At 39.7% G+C, this 18,463-nt stretch overlaps 1 protein-coding gene across 7 annotated transcripts in view; it reads left to right on the forward strand.

The window, feature by feature from the left end:
- KDM4C (lysine demethylase 4C) overlaps positions 1–18,463 on the forward strand; it is a 490,870-nt gene that overhangs the window by 442,476 nt on the left and 29,931 nt on the right. For all 7 annotated transcript variants that reach the window (XM_057498655.1, XM_057498657.1, XM_057498660.1 and 4 more), the window contains one exon: positions 12,777–12,947. In XM_057498655.1, coding sequence (XP_057354638.1) covers positions 12,777–12,947 — 171 coding nt within the window. The remainder of the gene's footprint in view (positions 1–12,776; positions 12,948–18,463) is intronic.

Below are 18,463 nucleotides of genomic sequence, written 5' to 3' on the forward strand. Positions count from 1 at the left end.
AGGCCCGTCTGCCTCTGCTGAGCCATCTTCAGCTGCTCTTCTATCCTTCCTCCTTTCCAGATCCCTTCCAGAGTCTGGCCACCTGGTAATTATCTGTGTGCCTGTCCCAATTCCAGCACCTGTTGCAGTGGTTTCAGACCCACTTTTGATGCTAATTAAAGTGTTTCAAGAGGGTTTTGAATTTGTAGGAGGAGGTAACAGATGGCCTCATTGCAGCTTCCAGTTAATGCACCCAAGGATACAGAAGCTGGTGAGCCTGGGGAAAGCACGCAGGCAGAGCTGAGGCTGAATGCCTTGGGGTACCGCTTCTGTATCATCATTCCTTGGAGGGGCTTCCCAATGTGCAGTGTCCACATGAGTTTGGCTGCCACTGGGTCTGAATAAAAGCTGTATTTTGCTCCCATACAGTTGCTTATATTAGGGATTTACATCTGCAGTCTGGAGGAATTTACTCTTAAGTTTTCTGGGCTTTTCCGTTTAAGGAGATTTTTGCAAGCAATCACCTCTTGAAACAGACACAGGGTCATCAAGGTCAGATCCTCATCTGGGGGCGAAGGCACAGTCAGTTCCCAGGTGGTTTAGAACAACGTCTCTACCTCCAGAGTACAGCCTTTGTACAAACTGATTTCTTATCCTTTAATCTGGTTGGGTAAAAGAACATTATTGCAAATATATTTCCTGGAAACATCCAACTGCTCCTGAAAAATGTTAGGGCATATATTGTGCAGGACACCTTATTTATTTTGCAGACAGGTAATACTAGCTTCCAAGGGCCTAAAGAGCCCCTGAAAGAACTTTGAAGCCATGTGGCTTCCTGAGGTCTTACATGTTTTTAACATGATAATAGTTACCCTTTGTGGAGCCTTGATTATCAGGAGAGTTCCTTGTTCCACAGCCTTGGCTATCTTCATCTCACTCAAATTGTGGAATAATGTGGCTTCAACAAAAAAGAGTATTCTGCCTTAACTTTTTATTCTGGACTTGTGAAACTGCAAATCCTGATTTAAAAAAAAAATTCAAGGAAATGCTGTATCTTGGTCCAGGTGTTTGGTTTTTATCACAACAGCAGACATATCAGAATCCCCAGGGGGAACTTGTCAGTGTTGTGTTTTCCACTTGGCTCTATTATTCCCACCACACAGTGTGTGTGGAACCAGGGAACCAGTCAGCAGACCTAGGGCTCCCCAGGAGGGGCCAGCTGCATGGAGGAATACTTCATGACACAGTTGATACCTGGCAACTTCAAGAACCTCATGTACTGAGGAAGACCAAGTCTTCCACTCCAAGGACCACTTTTCTGGTTTCATTTTTTAGCGTAGGTAAGATGTGTTTCCATGTAAAATGCTTGCTCACTTTTTCACCGATTTAATGTGTCTCAGTACCTAGGAAATTGTAAGCTTTTCAGCAATTTATACTCCTTTAAAAAATAATTAAAGAACATATTATTGTCTGATAGCTTGTTAAGAAAATTAAGTGGTGACACTAATTCCATATTTTAACATTGGTATTAGAGTCAAACACACGGATACAGTAGAGAAATGTAAGTGGAATGAGTCAACAGACACACAGGCCAAAGGGTATTTGACATTCCAACATCTTGTAAAGCATAAGAGGCAGGATTTTTTAATTTCTTCATGCAGAAAAAAGTCATTAGATGCCATGGTCATAATGAAATCCATAGATATTGACAAGATGTAATGAAAGTCTAACTTTTTAGATGATTAACTGTAAGCAATAGAAATGGCAATTATATGAGATAAGTTCCAACATTTCTATCAAAAAGGCTTCTCTCTAGGTCTATGTTACATGTCCACTTTCAAAAAACATGATGTATAAAAGTCTGTATTAACCAAAAAGGCCTTGGGAACTCTCTTGGGAGGAAACCAGTCATCCTGGGGATTCCCCCAACTTCTTGGTCCTGCTCTTGCACAGAATCTTGGTAGTCAGAGCCCAAGAAATGTGTCTTGGGCTCTGGCACATTTCTCACCTGCAAATCAATACTTCTTTCCAGGCAAAATGGGTGGTTTCTTGACTATTCCATATCTGAGGTTGGCTGGTTTCCACGTGAGATGTCATGTGCCTTCTCTTCTTCCCCCCAGCTGAGTGTATGTAGGAGGTCATTGAAATTACAAAGTAGTGTCCCAAGGAACATAAGAAATTCCTATTTCTGCCTTCCTTTGGTTTTTCTTGGAGTGATTCCTGGGTTGACCTGGCACTCAGAGGCTTTTGCTTGGGGCAGGAGGTCCGGAGAAGTGAGACACTCCTTGGGCATCTCATGTCCTCATGAGTTACTTTTTATTTTGTTTGTCCCTCCTTGAGTACTAGGAAGGCCTGTTAATTAAGTTTGCTCCCTTTTCCCATACATTTGTCAGGAATTAGAAGAAAATAGAAAATTTCCAAGCCCTTGTATTCAACCACTTTTAATTGTACCTTAGACTCTGTTATATCATGTATCTTTATCAGGTATTTGGTGTAAAGATGGGCATTGTTATTAGGTACTGAGAAGTAGCTTTTGCCGAGGCTGTAGGGAGCACAGAGATGAACTTCAATGATATTTGAGAACAGCAGGGCTGTAGGCATGAAACTGGAAAGGGGGGCAACTGCTGCAGAACCCCTCGGACTCCCTAGCCACCTGCCTCCACAGGACCCGCGCCGCCTGCCTCCTCCCTACACCACTCCTCCAAGCACAGTGCCGGACACATGGATGTATTTACTTAACACTAGGGAGAGTGACAGATGGATATTACTTTTCTTGATTAGTAATGGACTTTAAAGACTGTGGATTTATCCCCTTTGATTAAGGCTGGTGAATTCACTACTGCTGCTGTTGTGAGGCCAATAGCTTTTGGCTTTTTCTCCAATGAGTCTTTGTCCGTTTCTTCTGAAATTTCAACAGAAACCTAGGAGGCTTGTGCTTGCTCAATCTCTTTCTTTTCTGATGCTCATATAACTAGTGTGTCTTTATAAAACCATAATTGCCTGTTCCACCCTAATTTTCTCCTGATCAAGGTGCCCACCCTCCATTTTGAGGAGCACTGTATTAATGTAGATAAGGTAAATGAAAGTAATGATAATAGTTAATATTTGTACAGTGCCTTTTACAGTTTCTATGTGCTTCCATACATGGTACATTATCTCATTTGGTCTTCATGAGGTATTATGAGTGTATGCATTTACAGATGATAAAATGATACTTCAGAGATGTTCAATAGTCATTAAATACAGAACTTCCAGGTCACAAGAGTCAGAGCGCAAAGCATTTCATTTAGACTGGATTCCATTTTTTTCCGGTTTGAGACTATGGCACCGATTAGCTTACATGGTTTCGTTATTTACCTGGGCCTCCTTCTTGGTGACACAGAAAAACTGTTAAACCATTTAATTAGTCTGTTTTGCCTTGGATTCCCTGTTAAGAACATTTTTTGCATATAATTTAGCTATTTTTACCCATTCACTAACCATAATTAAGATTCAAAATCCTTCTTGGTAAAAGTACCATATAATGATACCCTGTTGCCCATGCTTTGGTCTGTTGCAATTGTCCCATCTGAGGTAATTTTTGAAAAAAGATTGTTTTTATTACCTTACAATTGAACCATGCTTTTCCATTCCATTTCTCCCAAATTACAATTCCTCCAACAATACTTTTTCTTCAAGATTGTTTTATGCATTTGAGTTCCTTTGCATTTTTATGTGAATTTTAGAATCAGCTTGTTAATTTCTGCACACACACACACACAGACACACACACACACACACACACACAGTCTACAGGAATGATTGAAATTTTGTTGAATCTGTAGTTCCTCCCAAACTTTGCTGGTGCTATCCAAGATGCCTGAAGAGCTCCTGAAATGTAAAAGCCCCAGGCAGAGCTTCCAGGGGCATACATCAGGCCTCCATGTTCTCTAGCAACTAATGAGATGGGACATGACACCAGAGGAGCACACGCCAGGCCCCATCTCTGCAGTAGGGTGCAGCCACTCCCGGCTAGCTCCACCATTCTAACCCATGAGAACTTTTCTCTCTGGTCTTTATGAAGTACTATTCAGCTTAGTAAGCATGTTGTTTAAGCACTGCCTACCTGTTGGGAGTTTCCTACATTCACACAATGAAGCCTCTAAAGATGGTTCTCCCATCCTGGTCTTCTTCACTTACATACCCAATGAGACCACTACCTCTGAGGTGAGCTATTGACGAGGTGGAATTAGTTTTGCCTCAGTATCTTTTATAGCCTATTAGTTATACTTCTGCAGACATTAAAGTGAGTAAGACCTTAAATCTGCTGGGAAACTGCTTACTACCATTTCCTACTGTATTATATGTTTGTACTTAAAAACTCATGAGAAATGAAAATACACGTGAATAGATATATAGAAAATTAAATGCTTGTGACATTTTTATGAGTCTGCACATGCATTTTTGCTGTAAGAGCAATTATATCTTCATGAAGCCACAGGGATTTAGGTTTTTCAGGGTAGAAAACTTTTACATAGCTCTTATAATTTTACAAAGAAATCTTTCATTATTGCAAGGCAAATTTAGAATAGTGACTTCTGCTTCATAAGTTTGGTAAAAGAAGAATATTTTGTATTAATTTATTTACTCAGATCCTTCTAGGAATTTTTATAAAATGAAATACCTTGATGGGGGGGACTCGATAATAAGGGTGAATGTAATAAGCACATTGTTTTTCTTGTGAAACCTTCATAAGAGTGTATTTCAATGATACCTTAAAAAAAGAAATGAAGCCGATCATCTTTCAGAAAAATTGGGATTCAGTAACTCAGCTTCTAAGGAACAAAACTAGAGTGATTTTTCCTTATTTCTTTAAAATTTTAAATGGTGACATTAATATGGAAATTTCTTAAAAGTAGCACTTCAAATGAGTGAGGAAAAGATGGTCTGCTTTTATTCTTGCTTAAAAAAAGGTGCCTACATCTTATCCGGATCCTTGATCTAACCACCAGTTTACAAGAAATTTAAGGTAAAGAGAAATATTTTAAATAATGCTATAGGGATGAAGTCAGCAAATACTAGAATGTGGGCAATTCTAAGACAAATGACCCCTTTTTTACATATATGTGTATACATATAAAAATAAGAGTAAGACAAAAAGAAAAAAAACAGGGAGAAGGGACAACTGAATCCTGATTTGTGTAAATTCAGTTTCAAAAAATATCAAAGCAGAAATTTGTTAATACTGGATATTTGACAATATTAAGGACTTGTTATTAATTTTTAGATGTGACTAGTATTGTGATTTTTTTTTAGAAGAGCCCTTATCCTAGAGAATCAATATCAATGCATTTATGGATGAAAGGGAATGATATTTTAGATGTGTTTTGAAATAATCGAACAGTGAATGGGGGTGGGAGGGGGAGTAGGAAGATGTGGGAGAAGATAGAGATGAAATAAGACCAGCATATGTGGATACCTGTTAAGGTTCACTGCACACATGGAAATTCATTGTACTAGTCTCTCTACTTTTATGTACTTGAAATTTTCCAAAATAAAACTTGAAAAATAAATGAAATACCTTGAAAAAAATGTAATAATAGTATCCCCCAGGTTACTAATTCATAGAAATTGGGGAGACATTTGAGAAAGCAGAAGAGTTATTAGATATAAATGAAAATGTGCTTTCTCGTTTATTCATTGGTTATTCAGCTTCGTTTCTTTGGCTCTCCAGTCTTGCTGACTCTATGCCTGCTATGAAAGCAGAAGAGTTATTAGATATAAATGAAAATGTGCTTTCTCGTTTATTCATTGGTTATTCAGCTTCGTTTCTTTGGCTCTCCAGTCTTGCTGACTCTATGCCTGCTATTATATTTGGATTTACACCTTTTACTAATGTGATTGTGTAGATGGGTTCTACATTAATGCCAGTCAGGGTTCCCAAGATGACATCTCTGACCATGATTGATCTTGTTAGATGGTGGGTGACCCTCAAGGTGTGAACACAGTTCAGCCTTGCCAGGTCTGATCACAGAATATCCATCTTGCCAAAACTTTGGATATTCTTCCTTCTACTACATAGGCCTCCTTCCCTCTGAGCTCTCACTTTAGAGGTCACTTTTGAACTAACTGCTCTCTGTCAAAAACCTGAGGCAGAGGAATGATACTTGAGAATGCAGTGCACATATCAATCTCAGTACTTAGGTAGATTCCTGTGTCAGTTTAGGTCACCCAAAATTACCCATTTTAGCCTCCATAACTTCACCCTTCACAGAGATGCCTTCACTGCATTTCATTTCACTACTGTGTCCTTTTATTGACAGTATATACAAGCACCATTATATAAATGGCATTGTCATAATTTTTATAAGGCTGTTGTTAAAAGGTTGACTGCTGTGCCTTTAAATATTACAAATGATAAAATCTGTTTTTATAATTTAGTATTAAGAAAAATTTGTCTGTTAGAGGGTGAGGTAAAAATTAAAATTTTCTTTCACTTAGCTCTAGCTAGAATTGAACAGTTCTCTTAGTTTTGAGCATGGGCATTGGTGGTGTTATCAGTTCCTATGACTGTCCGTAATAGGAGTCACACTATCATTATAACAGAGATCTCAAAGTATTACTTATACTCATCACAACTTTGAAATTATGATATTAATAGGTATCAGACCTGCCACTAGATATATATTATTAAAGAGGCATAGATATTATAGCACTAATTTGTTTTTTCAATATTATTTCAATATAATTGGTTTCTTTTGTCATCTTGTGTGTTTTATTTTATGTATTTAAGAACATTTTTCTGAGTAGGAGTCTACAGGCTCACAAGGTAGCCATGAGGGCCAAATTGCACTACTCTCAAACAGCCTTTCTGGCATGCCTTCAGGTGGGCTTCCTGGCATCCTTTGGCCTGGCTCAGACACTGCCTGAGTGAAGCCTTCTCTGGAGGCCCCTTCCTGACTTCATCTGGGCATTTTTAATACTTTGCACTATGGTCAGCCATGCCTATTTTTGAGCATCTCAGTTATGTAGATCAGACGGTGGATTGGTTGTTATTTAAAGAATTTGGAAACTTGCAAAAACTTGTATTTTGTTGAATTTGATGTTTCTAATAATTGTTAAAGAAATTCTTAATGGAAAGTACCGAGGAATACATAAAGAAGTAAATAAAAACCTATTACCTAGAGTTATACATTGCTAAAGTTTTAGCTTATTTTTTCTAGAATTCCTGTTTAATTGTGTGGCAAACCATCACAAAACTAAGTGGCTTAGAACAATGACAACATTTAGCTGGTGAGTCTGTTGGTTATCACTTTAGGCTGTGCTTCCTCTGTTCAGGCTGGCTACCTCATTTATCTGTGGTCACCCACAGGGCACTCATCTTCTATCAGCTGAGTTTTCTTGCATATCTAGGGCCTCAGCTGTGGTCAATGTGATCTCTCCTCTGCTAGCAGGATAACTTGAGTTTGTTCACATCAAAGGGTCTAAGGCCCCTAGAGAGGAAGCAAAAGTGTGCAAGCCTCTTGAGCGAAAAGGCTTTGAATTGGCGTACTACCATTTCTGCTGCCTTCTTCCTCTAGCCACATCTGACTAAGCTACCAGGTCAGCCCAGATTCAAGGGGTGGGAAGTAGACCCCAGACCTAGTTGGAAGAACCTGCAGAGTCATATTGCAAAAGATGTGGAAACAGGACTGAATGATCTGTGGGCATTTTTCCTGTTTACCACAGTGTGTTTTTTTTTGTTTTTTTTGTTTTTTTTGTGTGTGTGTGTGGTATGTGCATATAGGAAAACTGAGAGCATATGCAATGATACATTGGACATTTTTCATCTCCAGATAGGCTCCAAATCCAAGTTGCTAGTAAAACTGTGAGTGTGCTGGGGAAACTAAATTAATTCTTAAATGAGAAGTGCCTCAAAAAGCATGAAGACCAGAGGCAGGTACTCAATAAGTCAGTTAGGAAAGAAAGTGTAACTTCTTTAGGCAACTGTTTAAATTCCATTAGCGCCCCCCCTTCCTGATTGGTTTTATTTCTCCTCAACTTCTTCCCACATGTGTTGTCCTGGTTGATGATACTGGGGCAGTGGTGATGGAAGAGCACTGCTTCTGGCCCTGCAGCAGCCTCTCACCAGCTCTGAGATCTTGGAAAGTCACTTGACTTTGTATCTCAGTTTTCTTCATCTCTTTCATCAAATACCTCACAGAGTTATTGGGAGAGTGGAATTAACTTGTGTGTATGTGGACATGTGTTGGTAACACTAGATGTGTTACTGCCCAGCAACATTTTGATGCTTTTGTGGAATGTCTATAACATTTTCTTAACACTTTCTTCACATCCCCAGCATTTCAGACTGGCTCTAGCTTTTCTTTAAAATTAGTTTTGTCTTTTCCTTAAACCACTGTTTGTGCATTTCTGCTCAGTGCATGTTAAGAGAGAATTTGACATTCACAACCTCAGCCTGTGCACTAATCTTCAAAATACCATCGTCATTTCTGTAATCTGATGAAGGCCCTTGCATAACATCTGTCTTCTCTTATCAGAAATGACGTTCTTAACATCAATAGATTTTTAGGCTTTTATGACAGGAAATATTTCTGAGGCTGAATAATCAGTTATGGGGTATGCCTGTCAATAAATTTTTCCAGCAAAAATAAATCAGAAATCCTATCAAAATAGCATTATGAAAAAAATCTGTTTTCCTTAGTGTTCTCCATGAAATGGTCATGCTTGAAGCTTATTAAAATTTTTATTTAGATTAAAGCTATATATTTAATTTGTTTTCTGGTCATCTTTCCAACAAGCGAGTTTGCATAAATTCCAAATATGCTGGTCTTATTTCATCTCTATCTTCTCCCACATCTTCCTACTCCCCCTCCCACCCCCATTCACTGGTGGATTATTTCAAAACACATGTCTTAAGCAGGAAGGAAATGGTTGTGGTCTAGAGTCAGCCTTTTCCTTATTAAGTCTGTAGCACTTTGCCTTAACTTTACTGGCTGCTTCCATTTTCTAGACCCTGTGAATTTTATCATAAACCTTCTTAATTTCCTTCTTCCTACATGAATGCCCACCTACCTCAAGAAAGAAGAGCACCCTCTTAAAACTTCCCTTTGTTTCTCTTTGCCATTTTCTGGACAGTGAGTGATTACAATCAACTGTCTCCCATTTTGAAAATGTGTATGCACCCCTCCACACAGTTTGCTCATTCACTTTTTGTTGCTATTGTTCATTTATTCATTCATATTCATACATTCATTTTTCATCCAGCAGCACTACTGTTGTACACGCTATGATGGGTGTTGTGGACTAAAAAAAATAGGTCCCGGTGCTGACCGTGGATTTTGCCTTGTTATAGGAGGTGAAAGGGTCATTTGGTCAGTGGTTTAAGAGTTGTAAATAAAAGCCTTGGAAGCCTTTGGGGTTGGAGGAGGAGACCACATTATGCCTTCCTTCCTGAGGACCATGTGGTTTATTAACCTTGGGCTAGGGTCTCAGGTGTGTTCCCTACTGCCTAAACTGAAGCCAGTTAATGGTTGCTGAAAACAAGTGGTCATGAGCTGTATTTTATGCACTGCATTTTATTTTATACCGACCCCTTAACAGAAATATCAACCCTTCTACAAATGTGTAAACTGAGGCTGATAAAGGTTAAATAACATCCCCAAGATCACATTCTAATAAGTAGCAGAGCTTAGAATTCAAATCCAAACCAGGGTTTCCTTAGAGGGTGAATTCTAATTTTAATAAAATAAGCCAAAGGAACTAAGAGCATAGTAAAATACAGTACTTGAAATTCTGACAATGAGTGTTCTTAAGTTACTTTGACAGAGGGGGTCACCATCTGCAAAAAAGTGGTGCCAATATGAAGCCCTGTTTGACCCTAATCCAAGGTACTCAGGGTCACTGTATGTGGCCCTACAAATTGTCAAATTTGCCTTCTAGAGTTGGTGGTGACCTGTATGATCTTTTAGCAGTCCTGAGCTCAGTTTTGTAGTAACATACCTCTGTAGACTGTGGCTTCACTTGTATTTATTATTGTATCTAAGTTGTTCTCTTACTTTGAAAGGTTAGATACATTTGAAAGGGTTGGGCAGAAAATTGAAGTAGGAAATAATAATTATTTCAGCATATCTAATGCACGTGTTTCTATTTCAAGCATAGTGCATTTAAATCAGTACAGGCTCTTACTGTTGTCCTTTGTCAAAATGTTTACCCACCTAACTGTACCTAAAAGCACAAATTTCCCAACCAATCCAGCTATCATTGGGGAATGATTTTAAGGAGGAAAATACGTTTTTGTTTTGTTAGTCATGAGGCTCTAGATAGCAGAGCTCCCTTTACAGGTCAGAGACCCTTAGGAACATGTTTTTTGGGAGGGAGCTGCTTCTGTGTCCAAATCATGAGTGTCTTTGTCCTTAATTCCTTACTCCAGGCCCTTATCTCCCACCCAGACTGTTAGAACAAGCTCCCCCAGCCTCTTCTCAACCTGTAGCCATAAAGATGTGGATTATTTTTCTTCTTAAAATAAACCTCGCAGTGGCTTCTTTAGGCTCACAGGATAATGTCCAGACTCCTTAGGATGACGTAAGAACTTTTCTCCTTTCTCTTCCCCCCATGGCCTGCCCTCTGAGCCCCACACTGTTTCTGCAGTCTTCTCCCACAGCCGCACTTCCCTCCTGCACAACACAGCAGGACCTTTTGCAGTTCCCAGGGCAGAATGGTCTGTTTCCTGCTCCCAGGCCTTTGCTCATGCCCATCATTCTGTGCTTCATTGCCCTCCTCCCATAATTCTGTGCATGAGTATGAAGCCCTGCTATAGATGGCTTGCTAGATTATATCCCTCTTGTCTTTTCTAAGGTGACTTTTAAAATGCCACCTGGAAATGACTTCATGGCACATACCTGTGTGGGCCTGTTCTGGGGGACAGGAATCAAGTTTTAGTGGTTTTGTTTATTTGAGTCCCCAGCACCAGGGAGGTACTTGGTATCCACTCACTAGCAACAAATGACTGGTGAAAGAATTAGTGAATTAATGACTCTCTGGGCATATCTTCTTTGGTTTCTAGAAGGAAAAGATCAAGCATTGCACTTTATCTGGTCCCTAAAGGTGTTTTTAGCCTTTTTGAAATTCAGGGAAAAGAGGTAAATCCTCTAACTGAACCAAGAATTTGAATTGATGATACTTTATTTCCCAATAATTTTCTAAAAATTCCTGCTGGAAAATGCTGGGATTTAGTGACTGTTGGCTTTCTGTAGGCATAGATGATATGTCTGAACAATGTTGGTGTCTTGGGGATGTCTTCCAGGGCCCATTTAGCAAAGGGCCACCCCAAGGGCTTGATGCAGGACTAGTGGGTAAGGGCTTGTGGCATCAAATGAAGCAGGTTGATGACTGAGACTTAGAGCTGGAATATCAAGGGTACCCAGAGCTTGAGAGCAGACTTCTGCGTGGAGCATTGACTGTCCCCTGTGCCTGACAGGATTGGTATTGGTAGGAGTTCCTGAAAGGAGAATAACAGCCTCATCCTGAAAAACAAAACAAACAGAAAACCCAAAATAGAGCAAACCAACGTTTATGGAGTATTTCTAGGAGCCGGGCATTTTGGCAAGCATTTTAGAGAGAAAGTTTTTATCCTGAAGAATTTTACTTCAATAGTATGACACATATATCCTGAGACCTTGTCTGTGGTTTTCCATGGTTAGACATATGTACACGTATATATGTGTGTGTGTAAATACATGCATGTATTTCCTTACTCTGTCTTCTGGAAGGCCAAGAAGCAAAGATGCCCTGTACTAAACAACACACCTAAGCATGTGGGTCTTAGTCTCTAATATCACTGCCCTCTAAAACGAACCACCCCCCTCAGGGAAAGCATAATTCCAGGGCTGAGGCCGGATAACCCTGGCATATCTTGTTAGGCCAGAAATACAGAAACTGTTAAAAAAAAAAAAGATGTTTAAAGGACATGGCAAACAGCTTAAAGAGGCTTCTGTTTGCCAAATCTGGGATAATCTGAGCACCCCAAAATAATATGAATTATAAGCAATTGGGAAGGAGTTAATAAGTCTGTACTGAGGATAGATGGATGGGTGGATGATGATGGAGGGAAGTGGGGGGAGTAGGAGACTCTTGCTTAACAACCACTACACACCAACTAGAAAATGGGGATGGGGGTGTCCTGGAACAGGAAAAATCAGCATATCACCACCATCACAATAAAGATTGGATTAGGCAAGACGCATCCAAGGATGCTAAATCTAAGCAGATATGTATAGAAACAGGATATTTGCATGGTGTTAAAGTTTCTCCCACAGATTGCTTATTATTAGTTGTAAGGGAAAAACAGTAATTATAAAGTGGAGAAACTTTATATATATATATAGGAGTAATATATATATATATATATATATATATATAGGAGTAAAAGCCCATGATAAATGTAGCTTTTACTCAAATGGCTCAGGGTGGGTGTTAATAGTTATATGTACACACACACACACACTTCATATATATATACTTTAAAATACATATATATAAAATAGAGACAGAATATGAAAAAAAGAGAAATGATAAAATGTTAATAGCAATAGATAACAATAGAAGTATTGTTGGGGTCAAAGAGTATATAGGTGTTTTTATACTATTCATATTCTTACACTTTTTCACTTTAAAATTGTTCCCCCAAAAACGTTTAAAAATTAAAAATACATATAACCAGATCAATGACTGTTTTTTAAATACACATTTCTTTCATTTTCTGTCCTTTCCTCTTTCTCCTGTTTCTTTCCCCTCCTTGCTCTCTGCTGCCCTGTCAGAAGTCCAAGGCTGGCGAGAAGGGCATCTCCTTGGGGCAGACGGTCATCACGAAGCACCGCAACACGCGGTATTACAGCTGCAGGGTGATAGCCGTGGCGTCGCAGACCTTCTATGAGGTGGTGTTCGATGACGGCTCCTTCAGCAGAGACACATTCCCTGAGGACATCGTGGTGAGTGAGGTCCTGGGATGCCTGCTCCCAGGTTTGCTTTTTGTATAACTAAACCAGCCAAACTTCTCAGGAGTCTTTCTTCTGGCACTTCATGTAATACTCGATTCAGGTATTATCATTTCCCACCTCAAAGTATTGTTTTCTAGGCAGTTCCTTAGCCTTCTGTTGAAAACAGTAGCTGTTGAACTTATACGCATCTTCCCAAAGTCTTTGAATTCAATGAGAAATATACATGGCCAGGAAACATAAAATGAGAATTCACCTGTTCTTTTCTATTACAAAGTGTTAAGCATATTTGAATTCCTTTATTCTTTTTCTTTATAGTTAACTGTAGAATATGGCTTTTATTAATCTGACCTGACAGTGACATTTGTGATCTGACAGAAACATCTGCAGATGTTTCATATAAGAGTGACAAAAACCACATAGAAAGCCCGTGGCTATTCCTCAGCCTCTAACCGTGGTCTGGAACAGGACGTGTGTGTGTGTGTGTGTGTGTGTGTGTGTGTGTGTGTGTGTGGCGCATGCATATCTGTCTCTCTCCTCCTCTGTCTCCTCAGTAGACACATTGGGGTTGATTCAGAAGCACTGGTCATTGTGTCTCAGGGGCTTGATTTTCACCAGGATGTTTCCTAAGAAGAGCACTTTCCACAGAAGGTTTTTTGAAACTGAGATCAAATCACATAACTACAATAGTTATCCCGAGGTCAGCTTGTTATCTCTTCTCCCTGTATCATTTTGGGGACCCAGGCCTCAATGATGTGGTTGTAACTTCTGCCTTGTCCTGGGTCTGTTGATGTTTTGCTATTGTTTGTACTTGGAGAGACATTTCTTAATGACTTTTTGATAGTAATAATTATGTATTATGTACAGTTAATAATTAAATGTAAACTTATGAGATTACTCATAAATATTTCCAGAATTTTAATCTCCTGAAGCCAAAGAAATATTGATTCAGTCAGCTTTGTTATGCTTCTCTATGCCATTTAGAGGAACAATTATATAAATAAAAGTGACCTTGTCTGAAATTTGAAAGCCAATGAATTTAGACCAATTAAAAATCCCAAGGTTTCCCATACCCTGGAAGGGTGAAATCATGTTTCTTTGCAGAATTCTAGCCAGAGCTTCGTTCGACTGTACTGCCATTGTCATTCATAAATGGCAACCCTTAGGTAACCTGCTCTCCTTGCTAGAATGAGTCTTGTCTTCAAGCACTCAGTCCACAGTCACTGAGGACCTGCTGTGTGGCAAGCATTGCACTGGGTGCTGGGAAAGATAATGAGAAAGAAGGTGTGATTCCTCCGCTGCCTGGGGGAGGCAAGCTAGCAAATGAGTGCTTTCTATCCAGTGTGACAAATGCTACAAATGAACCAGAAGCAATTTACCACCTGTTGGGTCCAGAAGAATGAATATGAAACTCCACACTGGGTTGGTGAGGGCTGACCTTCCTGGCATGTACCATGTGCCAGGAGCTGCTTCCAGAATTTGACGTGCTTAGACTCGTTTCATCCTCACAGCCCTGCACCCTGGGCACCTCTGTTCTGCTGCTGAGGAAACAGGTATAGAAAGGGAAGTAACTTTCCCAAGGGAACACATAGCTAGTAAGTGTGGAGAGAGTATTCAGTCCCAGAGTCGGGCTCCAGAGCCTCTGTTCTTAACCCTAGGAGGAAAGGATACTTAACATAGGAGGAAGAAGGATATGCAGGGCAAGAAAGGGACAGAAATATGCAAGAGACTGAGAGAACAATTATATAAACAAAAGTGACCTTGTCTGAAATTTGAAAACAAATGAATTTAGACCAATTAGAAGTCCCAAGGTTTCCCATACACTGGAAGGGTGATGAGAAAGAAGGTGTGATTCCTCCCCTGTCTGGGAGAGGCAGGCTAGCAAATGAGTGCTTTCTATCCAGTGTGATAAATGCTACAAATGAACCAGATAAATGCTACAAATGAGCCTGCCCAGGCTTCATGCTTATTTCAGAACTCACCCTCCTTAAGCCAGCTGTGACTGCTGAGGTGGCAAAAGGGGAGGATACATTGGTGGGGGTGTCGTGGGGTGGGATGTAAGATTTCTGAGCACAAGTCCCCAATCTGAGCAGATACTTAACGTCTTTATCCAGGATTGCATTTAATGAATCCTCAATTCCCTTTCACTTCATAAGCTTCCACACACCCAGCCAATTTTAACCTTTCTTTAACTTGGGCATTGGAAAAGAATGTCTGTGATCCTGGGAGTTTTTAAAGATTCCACAATTCTTCCCTTTGGCACCTCCCATTTCCTCTCTCTCTGAACCCCAAACAAAGTTGGTTCTAAGTGTGTGTGGGTGTTGTGAGGAGAACATAGTCTCCAAAACTCAAAGTATTTCAGGAGCACCATGGCATTTAAGTCAACAAGAATGAAAAAGCAAAATTCTTTACAGCTTGATTAGCTACTATCTAGCATATTTGATGAGGATTTGAGGTTTACTAGTAGGTTTTGTGTGTGTGTGTGTGTGTGTGTGTGTGTGTGTGTGTGTGTGTGTGTGTGTGTGTGTGTGTGTGTGTGGTCACAGTTCTAGCTTGGAGGGAGGGTCCAGCACATGCAGTGGCGTGAGTGGACATAGACTGGAGAGGGCAAATCTGTCTGAATTTGTGTGAGTGATAATTTCCTTGGGGAAAAAAACAACCATCTAGAGCAGGTCTTCTCTCTTTCATGCAATCTTTTCTCTCAATCCTCTCTGCCACCTCATGCCATCCCTTATATTTTTTATTGTGCCAGGCCTCTTACACAAGTAAGAACATTTCATTCATATTTTATTTCCAATTTCACATATTTTCTAATGTTGTTGTCCTCATTGGCTGCTCTGACCTCCTCCTCTTGTGTTGGTGCTGAATGAGATATACCCGGCTTTACTTCTTCTGTGGCTCTATAGAGAAGGGCTTTTTCCCTTACAGTATTGTATTCCTCAGGTTTCTCCAGAGAAAGAGAACCAAAAGGGTGTGTGCGTATGTATTTAATATGCTAAATATATTAAAAGTACATATATGTATATGTGATTATTATAAGGAATAGATTTGATGATGGAGGCTGAGAAGCCCAAGATCTGTGAGTCAGCAAGGTGGAGAGCCAGTGGTTTAGTTCTAGTCTGAGTCTGAAGACGTGAGGATGAGGAGAGCTGACAGGCTCAGTCTGGAGGCTGGCAGACATGAGACCCAGGAAGAGTTGATGTTTCAAGGGAAAGGCAAGAAAAAGCCAGTCCCAGCTGGAAGCCAGGCAGGCAGGGGGAGTTCCCCTTCCTGGGGGGAGAGTCAGCCTTTTTGTTCTGTTCAATCCTTCAGTTCTATTGGAGGAGGCCCCCCACTTTAGGGAGGGCAATCTGCCTTACTCAGATTATCAATTCAAATATGGAACTCATCCAAAAATACTCTCATAGGATCACCCAGAATAATGTTTGACCAAATACCTGGGCACTCTGTGGACCAGTCAAGTCAACACCTAAAACTAAACGTCACAGATCATTGTCCTTGGGCATGTTAGAAGCCTCTTTGCCTTGGCGCCAGAAGCTCTGACTCGGGCAGAGCAAGATGTTCTCTCCTGTAAAGCAGCCGCATTGCTTTGGTCTGTCGGTGGCTCTCTGTAGACCCAGTCCACTGGCCAGGCACCTTGTCCTGGTCATCATCTAGGTTCCCAAAAGGTGAAGTCAAGGATTCTGTAAGGCAAACTTTCAAAATTTAAAGGATTATCAAGAATTGATTGGAGTCTGTGTTTCTAACTGAGATTAATGAACGCTGCATAATTAAATGCCTTTGTAGTAAGCTGACTATGAACTTCAGGTTGAGATAGGGAAATTTGATGTTACATTTTAATGTATATGGATAACTAAGTATATTGTAATATATTCACATATGAATTGTGTTTATTCCTATATATGTTGTCATATGTTTACATCACTACTTTTTAGTCCATTAATTGCTACCATTTTCCCACTCCCATTTTTATATTCTTCTATATCAAAACTGTCTTTTGGGATATGGAGGCTCTACCTGATACCATAATGGTGAATTGCATCAGCAGAAAAGAAAAATATAATCAGGTCTGTTTCTGTCTCAGCATCTTGCAGATCATGGCAAAATAATTATTTGATGGAAATACTAAATACATTTCACATTCCTCAGAGAAATTTTCTTTTCATTAGCTGATATACCTGTGGCATCTGAAAATGGGATAGAAAATAATTTTTTCTTCTATTTGTCTGAAACTCTCTAATCCACACAGTGTGCTTATCAGGTGTGAGTGCCTCTGGGAAGGCTTTTCACCAAATGCATGTGACATCAGTGTCCCTGGCTAATGAAGAGTCAGCTCTCTAAGTTATGGGGACTTACTGCCTTTAACACCTGTTAGGGTACAGCACAATTTCAGTTTTTTAACTATGAAAATCAAATTTAGAGCATCAAGTTTAATCATCTTAAGCTATTTACTTGTGTATGACATAAATATAGTCCTCTATGAAGTATGAGGCTTTAGTAAAGAAAATTTCATTCCCTTCTCTATATATTCACTGATTACAAATCATTTTATAAACCTAAAAGAGCAACCTTTAATGCAGACTGGCGTATCCATGTTTGAAAATAAGTGTGTCCAGCATTAAATGCCCGTGTTGAGATTATGTGACTAGACAGAGTATTTGGAGCAGTATGGAGAAACATTCTTTGGACTACCAGGAAATTTCTTTCCATACCTAAGTACTTTATTTCTGTAATAGCTAGAAAAATGTCTGAAAAATTTTCTCCCAACAATACACCTGCAGAATGTGTATATCCTCCAGTTAAACTCAGCCTGCAATCTGTAGGTGTCAAGGAAAGTAAAAAAAGATGTATTGCTACATGCTTCCATCCGTCAGCCTATGAAATTGCAACACACTTCTTGATTAATTTTTTTGTCTCCTACTACTTTGATGGGCATGAAAGCTGCCTGCCTGAGAAAACTCACTGAACGCAGTGATTCCAGGGCCTCTTTTTGACCACTGCTGAACCCCAGGATCCTGCAGCATGTCCGTGTTGACACCAGTGATGACTGCTTCCTTTCATCTGAACTTAGAGCTCCTTTCAAGGGAGAAGGATGGTGTGGTGTGATCTGGATCGTTCCAGGATGAGCACTTAACATTCACCACTGAACGTGAGAAGAGAAACTGGATCATTTAGAAATTTGACAGAAGAGTCCATCACTGAAATATCCATAAGGACTTGCTACATTTTTCAGCCTCTGTTGAAATGTGAAATAAGCATGAGAACTATACTTTCAGGATCCTAGGGATGGATGGTCATGGCCTTTAGAGTTTGGGGGCTTTATGATACAAGTTGAAGTTCTCAGAGCTATTTATTTCCTCAATTATAGGTCAGTTTCTTAAACTTTTGAGCCTCAGTTTTTTTCCCCACTGAAAAGGGAATAATAATTTCTACCTTTTGTGTTAATTGAAAGGACTAAATGCCTGACACATAGTAGGCACAAAAATCAAAATTTTTAAGGATATTAACTT

This window comes from Manis pentadactyla, chromosome 3 (genome assembly GCF_030020395.1).
Source record: "Manis pentadactyla isolate mManPen7 chromosome 3, mManPen7.hap1, whole genome shotgun sequence".
Taxonomy (NCBI): domain Eukaryota; kingdom Metazoa; phylum Chordata; class Mammalia; order Pholidota; family Manidae; genus Manis; species Manis pentadactyla.